This window comes from Arctopsyche grandis, chromosome 5, assembly GCF_051622035.1.
Source record: "Arctopsyche grandis isolate Sample6627 chromosome 5, ASM5162203v2, whole genome shotgun sequence".
Taxonomy (NCBI): domain Eukaryota; kingdom Metazoa; phylum Arthropoda; class Insecta; order Trichoptera; family Hydropsychidae; genus Arctopsyche; species Arctopsyche grandis.
Window position 1 is genome coordinate 20,249,081 of NC_135359.1, and position 8,380 is coordinate 20,257,460.

General features: G+C 32.6%; 2 protein-coding genes across 3 annotated transcripts; both read left to right on the forward strand.

Annotated features, from left to right (window-relative positions):
* Positions 1-1,552: 1,552 nt before the first annotated feature.
* On the forward strand, positions 1,553-3,959 carry LOC143912191 (uncharacterized). The gene is made up of 6 exons (XM_077431436.1): positions 1,553-1,853; positions 1,930-2,209; positions 2,279-2,501; positions 2,597-2,849; positions 2,990-3,143; positions 3,377-3,959. Exons 1-6 carry the CDS (start codon positions 1,740-1,742, stop codon positions 3,472-3,474), a joined length of 1,122 nt encoding a protein of 373 aa, XP_077287562.1. The 5' UTR covers positions 1,553-1,739; the 3' UTR covers positions 3,475-3,959.
* A 328-nt stretch (positions 3,960-4,287) lies between these two features.
* LOC143912202 (uncharacterized) lies at positions 4,288-7,615 on the forward strand. 2 transcript variants are annotated; one of them, XM_077431451.1, is made up of 4 exons: positions 4,453-4,580; positions 4,714-4,961; positions 5,043-5,186; positions 5,318-5,597. In XM_077431451.1, exons 1-3 carry the CDS (start codon positions 4,553-4,555, stop codon positions 5,169-5,171), a joined length of 405 nt encoding a protein of 134 aa, XP_077287577.1. In that variant the 5' UTR covers positions 4,453-4,552; the 3' UTR covers positions 5,172-5,186; positions 5,318-5,597. The 2 variants fall into 2 exon arrangements, with proteins under 2 accessions (XP_077287576.1, XP_077287577.1); XM_077431450.1 differs by having other exon boundaries at positions 4,288-4,580; positions 5,043-7,615.
* The last annotated feature ends 765 nt before the right edge of the window (positions 7,616-8,380 follow it).

Genomic DNA, 8,380 nt, shown 5'->3' on the forward strand with positions numbered 1-8,380 from the left:
GCGAGATTGAGAAAATCATTTTTTTTTCAATATTCTTTGGCAATATATTATGGAGGATGAACGAATGAGACGACTGGCATGTTAATGCACGTGTTTATTATATGACAGCTGAAGACAGAGTGGGTAGCAGCTCTCCGAACCCAGCCGGGTTGGTCCCCACTCGCAGGAAGGCAACCAAACTCGACCATGTCGTATAAGCGAGCCGCCACATCACTCCCCCCCCAGCATCAGCGATACCAAAATTACAAAGAAACAAATTTTACAAAAGAAAAAAATTATTGTTACACAAAGAGAAAAAATTATTACGTGGGGAGAAAAAAAATTGTTGACGTGGGTCATCCGCTGTGTACATAGGTGTACCGCCCTGAATGGTCGGTAGATTCGAGGGCGGTGACGTCGCGAGCAGGACGGTGGGTGGTCCGATGGTCGCGCCGATCAATGCGATGCTGCGGCGGCGCCGCTCTTCCGAGGCTGATGTCGGTTGGTGGGGCGGCAGGGGTGGCAGGGGCATCGATGTGGTTGATGATACTCCGAGCTGGACTGTGAGTCGTTGTGGCTCGTGGAGGTGTTGTAGCGCTACCGCCCGTCTCGGCGTGACGACGCTCGTGGGGACGGACGGGGCCTTGATGATGATGATGATGATGATGGTGCTGAGGTGGTGTATGTCTTGTGGTGCTGGATGACCGTTCTATGTGTAGTGGATCGCGCATGACTCCACATCCAGCTGTCAAGATCGTCGTCTCATTCGCTCCCCCATTTTTTAAAAACACCTGTCGTCGACGTTGTGGCTGGACTCCAGTCGATAGGTAGATAGGTAGGTAGCCGTGTCTGCTCGTTTATTGTCACCCGCGGGCCGCGACGCGTGTTGATGGCGATGGGGGCGCGGCGGGTAGCTTCTCCCGCCTGACTCGGCGAGGCAGGGATGAGCGGCATGGGATGAGCGGCATGTTGAAATTGATCGAGGCTGCGTGGCTCGATGTCGGGGGTCACCAGTATAGAGGATGAACGAATGAGACGACTGGCATGTTAATGCACGTGTTTATTATATGACAGCTGAAGACAGAGTGGGTAGCAGCTCTCCGAACCCAGCCGGGTTGGTCCCCACTCGCAGGAAGGCAACCAAACTCGACCATGTCGTATAAGCGAGCCGCCACAATATAATTTATTTCATTTAATATTAAAATAACTAAATAAACTGGAAAAATAGAAAGGAAATAGTAGTTAATAAAAGGAAGGATCTTACATAAATGTGATTTGCTAAGTTTACGTATATTAGAAAGTTTATCATTCTTGTGATATCTGTGCCTGGGGGGGGGGGGAGGAATACAATTAGAATGTCCTGGTTTGGAAATCAATAAATCTGGCAGCCCTACTCAAAGCCCATTTATGACTCTTATTATTTTCAAAAAGTTTTCAACTTGCATGAAGACTTCATTCGTTCTACTTTTTTTTATTTTACAATTTTAATACTCCCAAATTCAAAATTTCCATTCCATTCTCTTAAATTTAATAATTTATTTTTGAAATTGCAAAAATATTTTTTTCATATGGCAAAGCTACAATGACAATTGACAGTTGTCAGTGGTCTGTCAAAATGTTGCTCGTGTGAGCGAGGTCGAGCTTTTTTTATTTGAGCAATACCTAATTGTTTTAAAGATCAAGTTAAAATACAGCATAAATATTTACTTTACTTTTAATTTGTTAAACGGATATAACCATTTTACTTTAAATTGTCAAAGATGTCTATAATTTGTACAATTTGTGGAGTGAGCGCAGCTCATCGAAGCTATGTTGCAACGCATAAACTCCAAGGGGATGTCAAACGAAAAATATCGTGGGTCCTTACACCCAAGGTTATATAATTTTCTATATTGATTTGATTCCAGAAATCTACCAATATTGATTTTCAATTCCTATTATTTTTTTTAGATCGATATATGTTTCAATAAATTGAATAATGTATGTGCAATATGCTTGCAAAAAGTTGACAACATTATAATGAACATACGAGATATGAGAAAACAGTGTGTCTTGACAATTCTTTTATTGAAAGAGTATTATAAAAACTCATCAGACAGTAGTTGGGTTGAGTTTCAACAGCTACATCCTACCAACAGTCTCACTAAAACTGAAGATATTAAAAGGACTTTAGATGAACTGGAATGTGTAATATCTGATGATGTGAAGTCTCCAGAATTCGATGTTGACAGTATGATTTTTAATTTAAGGAAATGTTGATACATTTTTTAGTGAAAATATTAAATATGTCATATTGCAGAAGACAAAAATTCAAATATCGATGGAAAGGTAACGGATGTTATAACACCATTGAGATCCAAATTATTCAGTTCGGTAGTTGAAGATGATTGCACCGATGAGGAATGGTTATCGGACGTAGAAAGTGAAGTTCACATTGAAACTACCAAATTTCCTCAAACAGACGTAAACATAACAATTTCAGAAGACGACTGCATTAAGGTTAAAGATGTTTGTAATATTAGGTAATTATTTCGGTAATATGTAATATATAATTAGGTAATAACTGATACGCAAAATTTATCGTCGCCTATTTTTTTAATTATAAAACATTTGTTAGGGTTAATAGAAGGGGTTATATTTATGTGACGAAATCTCAAGAGCACGTTGAAGAGAGAAATGATGGTGTTTTCACGTGTTTGTTATGTAATAAGAATTTTAAGTATCGACACAAAGCTGAGCTCCATGTCAGATCGGATCATATACAAGAAAAGCCTTTCAAGTGTAATGAGTGTACAAAAACTTTTGCAGCCTCTCATTATTTGAGAAGACATATTTCTGGTGTACACGAAAAGAAGAAATTCATTTGTGAGGTTAATATTTATCCCATTTATATAAAATTTTCATTAAATTGAACATACTCTTTATTTCATCATTAGGATGTGTTTTAATTTTATTTTATTGAAATATGTAAATGCTTCTTGTACATTTATATAATTATATATTTTTTCAGAAATGTCAACGCGCATTTAGTCGAAGATATGAATTGACTACTCATGAAAAATCTCATAATAATCAACCTCATATATCATGCTTATATAGTACTTGTGATAAAAAATTTTATGCAAAATTTTTAATGAAAAAGCATTTTTTAAACAGTCATGCAGGTATGTTTTATATGAATTCTAAATATCATTATAATAATATCAAAAATTCATTGATTATTTTACTATATGTATATTTTCCGGCATGCTTATATTCTTTACTTCTAAATTTTTGATATTGACAATATGTATACACAATTGATTTAATTTTCCGGAAAGATCAAAAATATATTTTTAATTAAATTGTTTATCATTGTGCATTTGTATATTTATGGGTGTGTATTTTTTTCTTTTAGATAAGATGCTAATATGTGATGAATGTGGAAAAGCTTTTAGATTAAAATATCGTTTAATGAAGCATATAAAAAGTCATCATAAAAGTAAATGTAAATGAACAAAATACTAGTTTGTTTTAATATATACATACATATGTATGTAACAGTCAATATTTACCGACTCTTACTTTTTGTTATGATTTGACTCCGACTCCAACTTGAATGAGTTTAGTAAGATCGACTTTTCTTGCCAATGTATAAAATTATTAGTAATGAAAATAATAGCGATATTCAAAATATAAAAAAAATTAAAGGAATTAAAATAATAACTAAAAATTGACATGTTAGCCAATTTGTTGAATTATTGCTAATGAAATAGGTATAAATAAAAAGTAAGTATATTCATAGTATATGTGTATGAACTTCATAGCCAAACAAATCAATTTAATATAAAAAAAAGATTTCATTTATAATGACTCCGACTCCGACTCTGACTCCACAGCCCTGGTTTTGTACTGTGAAAACCTAGTGAAAATTGTGAAACCTTTGTTAAAATTGTGCTCACTATCATTTAATAGAATAATACTGAAATTCGAAGTGTTCTAGACTTGAGTTTTATTAAAAGAACCATTTAAGTGTTTATCTAGTTTGCTCGTAAATCAAACATTGGTCTGCTTGTGAATTAGATATCATCTTTTTGTATCTCTAGTCCATCAGGGCATAGCACAAAATGGTATGTTATATTTTTAATTTATTAGTATTATTAATTTATAATTCTGAAATTATAATTGAATGTTATATTGTTAATATAAAAAATAATTTTCATTAATATTGAATTTTAATTTTAATTTAATCCGGTAAATGGATAATGGAGATCTTGCGCAAGTCACTGAAATCTCAATCACGGAGCATCTGGCACTCGAGTTTTCGTTAGTACAATATTTCGCATGGGTGGCTTTCGATTGATAAGAGTTTTTGGGTGTCAGATGTTCCGTTATCGAGATTTTAGTGACTTGCGCGAAATTGCTTTTTGTGGAATAATCACCGAACCATTTAATAAAGATCGAATGTGCTATCGTAAATGATAAATTGTTATCATAAGTGATGAGTTTATCGCCCTTGCAACATGTAATACACTCATAACCTAAAATTAAGTTCAAAATATTATATATTTTGGATCAATACTGAATTCGTAAAATGCAAAATAATCCAGTTCTTATTGAAGGTATTTAATTTCATACGAATTTTGTTAATATATTTGTATTTATATATGTATTGTACATATATTTTTTACTTTATTAAAATTGTTTATAGCACTTTTAAATGATTGTATGTTTCACAACAGTTATTTGTTATAGAAAAAAGCAAAAAATTATATAAATGGGCTGGTTTTGTTATAATTTTAACAATTGTGGTTCTTATGTGTGTGAGTCTTCCACTTATAATCATTCACGAATCTCCAAAAATTTTGCTTTATGCATTGCTTGCAATTTTAATAGCGATTTTGGTTGTAATTATTACACTAACAGAATTTTTTCGCCGAAAATCAAATATAAGGCGGAGAAATTTAGATGACAATTGGACATCGCAAACGATTTCATTAAGGGTGAAAATATATTTTTTGATCATATTTTTAATTTAAATTCTAAATACATATATATATAATACACGCAATTTTTTATTACAGAGAAAAAGAAGTGTTTCGGATGAGAGTAAGCGTCTTACAGAGAGATCTTCTTGGGTATCTTGGTTTCCGAGAAAAACATCTCCGGATGCTGTACCTACTGCCCCACCCATTGAAACTGAGATATATTAAAAGAGAAAATTTGGAGTAATCATAAATTCTAGTCTTTCTTAATATTATATACCTGTTTAATACGATTACACGACAAGTCGTTCACGGAAATTCTGTTCACCGACAACTCGCTCGCAGCTGTTCGTTCACTGACGCTTTGTTTACAGATGGTTCATTCACAACTGTTCTTTCAAGACCTTTGGTTTACAGCCATTTCATTCACAGATATTTTGTTGACAGACGGTTCGTTAACAGAAAATTCGTTCATGGATGTGTCGTTCACAGCTGCTATAAAAAATAATTAATTTAGATATTTTGTATCTTTTAAAGTGAAAATATTGAATACAGAATTTCCTTTTCTTATAGTGGAGACTGATTATTTTTATCATTTTTACTTAAACATTTTGACTCATTATAATTTAGTTATATGTTTTGTATTTGCCATTTAAAAATAAAAATGAATATTTAAAATTTCATTTTTATTGTTTTTAACTAATTTGTATGTCTCACGCTGATGGGTGTATTTATAATAGATAGGGTTGTCAGATTTCATGCAACTCAAACCGGGACACCCTCCCCCCCCCCAAAATAAATCAGATTTTTGACTTTTCTATAGATATATTTTCAATCGAAGTGATAATATTTAGAATTTCTATAATTGATTTTTTTTCCCTTCAATTTTTAATATATGTAAATGAAAATTGCTACAATTACAATTAAGAAACCAAAGATAGACTTCATTGAGAGGATTAGTGAAAAATCTAATATTGTTTTTGGTGCTTTTTCTTCATCTAAAAAAAAACCTTTAATGCTTCAAATAGCTTTAGAGTGCGTTCTATTGCAGGTAGTAAGTTCTATGAGAGATTGGTTTTTATATTCAATATTAGCAAAATCTGTTCTGACGGTGTAAATTGCAAAATAACTAAATATTTTAAAAAGTATTTGATCAATGTCACACGATAATTTGTCAGCTGCGGTTTATAATGTATTATGTAAATATGAGCAGGGCATCCGATTCCTTCAATGTTTGCTCCAATTTCTATTTTCAATTTATTGTACAGATTATTACTTCCATTTCTTTGTCGCCCACCAAAATTAACATTAGCATTGTCGCCCCCCAAATCCAATTCATTTTTTTAAATCTATTTTCGAATCCTTTATCGTTTGTATACAAAAATTGACGACCATATTTGAAGTTTCCCCCCATAAACTCGCCAATTTTAACAATTTTACATTTATTCCTGTTTTGGAAAAATATTGAATTACAAGCGAAATCAAATATTTTTTGATTTCTGTGGTTACTATAGAATCGGTGCTAATACTATACAATGTGCAACTTTGAAGTTCATTACGAATGAAATCAAATGAATGAGGTGCGAAAATTTGATTAATCAAAGAAGTTGTTTTTGTTTTGGCCGAAGAATATTGTGTGGCAACTTTAGAATCGGTAAACTCTTTTGGTATTAATTTGTTAAAGCAGTCTGTATTGTTGAATATTGCTGCAGTGTGTACTAGACTGTCTAGTCCACACATCGACTTTTTGTTTACAGTTTATGTTTCATATTTTTTAATTCTGAATTAAAAACTTCTGTAGGAATTTAAAAAGTAGTAAACCGGGACATTTAGAAAATTATACTAATAAGCTAATTGGTTCCTGCTCAAATATCGATGGACAACAAACTACTCATATACAAGATAGTACTTAATATGAACCTACAAACATGGGGTACTGCATCAATCTCGAACATAGAAATCCTAGAACGAATCCAGTCCAAAGTTTTAAGAATGCTGGTAAACGCCCCATGGTTCGTTGCAAACGAAGAAATAAATAAAAAGGATCTAACAATGGAAACCGTTAAGACAGAAATAGCCAAAAGAACCTCACAGTACATGGAAGGGATAATTTAACATACAAATAGGCTGGGGATCGACCTACTAGGCGAGCAGACGGATGGCTCCAGATTAAAAAGGCTCAGACCATAGACATTACCGCTGGGTAATTGATCCAAATTAAACTGAAAAACAAAAATTCTTAATGTTTTAAAGAAACAAATTTAAATTACTTAGTATTGTAAATATAGCGAAAAAAAATGTTGCAGTACATATTGTTTCCTTCAATCGCAATTATCAACCAGGTATATTTGCTTGGTTTTAAATGTTTTATTGTTTATTTTGGTTTTATATGGAGGATAATTGATTATAAAAGTCATTATATGATTTATATTGATTAAATAAAATATGTTTTAATTCAAAATAATAAATGCAATATCACTGAATGCAATAAATAAAATGCGGTAGAACTTGGAGAATGCATAATTCCATAGTAATTGGCTTAGTGGGTTCAATAGACCCTTATATCCAGTTGCATTGAATTTTTTTTTATTTATTTCTAGCGAACACGTATTAAAATGTTTTATTGTAATAAATAAACAAGGTAATTAGTCAATAAAGGAATTAGTGGAAGGATATTGACCATTTTTTTTTATATTTGAGTTATTGAAATTTTAAAACGATATTTAATTTTAAAGCGAGTGGATTAATTGGATCCATCTTAGCAGATTAAGTTCAGGCCCAGATTTAGGGGGTGGCAAACTGGCCATTTGCCCAGGGGCGGCAGATTTGAAGGGCGGCAAAAATTGGTGTAAAGAAAAAATAAAATTAATGCGAACGCATAAAAATTTATAATACAACGTGTCGTTTCGCACATTTTCAACGCTCCGCAGGTCCGGTGATTATTGGTCACAAAGCGCTCGCCCAAAAGTCACTAAAAGCTCTATAACGGAACATCTGGCAGCCGAAAAGTCCATCATACTAACGATGATGGACTTTGCTAGGTAACATAATAACTAGCTGGTTCGTTGTTTTGCTCGTCCGCTATTTGGATGCTTTTTTCGTAAATATTGTCGGTTAATGGTGTCGTGCTTTGCATATTGTGTAGAGTTATTGGTGTTGCTTTAATTTTTGATTAAAATTTTTGCAATTGTGATTAAATACAGTGGTTAAACTGATTTCTAAGGTTATATTTTAAAGATAATTTTCACTTGAAAAAAAAAAAAAAAAAAGAAGAAAAAAAAAAAAAAAAAAAAAGTTCTTTTGTTTCTTCAAATAATATTCGTTTGGCAACGAACGTGATCAAACTGATTTCTGAAATTATATATTAACTCTCGAACCCAGAGCATATTTACAATATTACAGCATAATGCAACATTGTTAAACAAAAAACTATTTAT

What these genes read in the sequence shown, in the direction of transcription:
- LOC143912191 (XM_077431436.1), top strand. Translation starts at nt 1,740, where the DNA reads ATGTCTATAATTTGTACAATTTGTGGAGTGAGCGCAGCTCATCGAAGC. An exon ending in CGTGGGTCCTTACACCCAAG is followed by an intron (nt 1,854 to 1,929) that starts GTTATATAATTT and finishes TATTTTTTTTAG; the next exon opens with ATCGATATATGTTTCAATAA. An exon ending in TTTTTTAAACAGTCATGCAG is followed by an intron (nt 3,144 to 3,376) that starts GTATGTTTTATA and finishes TTTTTCTTTTAG; the next exon opens with ATAAGATGCTAATATGTGAT.
- LOC143912202 (XM_077431450.1), top strand. Translation starts at nt 4,553, where the DNA reads ATGCAAAATAATCCAGTTCTTATTGAAG. An exon ending in TAATCCAGTTCTTATTGAAG is followed by an intron (nt 4,581 to 4,713) that starts GTATTTAATTTC and finishes TATTTGTTATAG; the next exon opens with AAAAAAGCAAAAAATTATAT. An exon ending in CGCAAACGATTTCATTAAGG is followed by an intron (nt 4,962 to 5,042) that starts GTGAAAATATAT and finishes TTTTTATTACAG; the next exon opens with AGAAAAAGAAGTGTTTCGGA.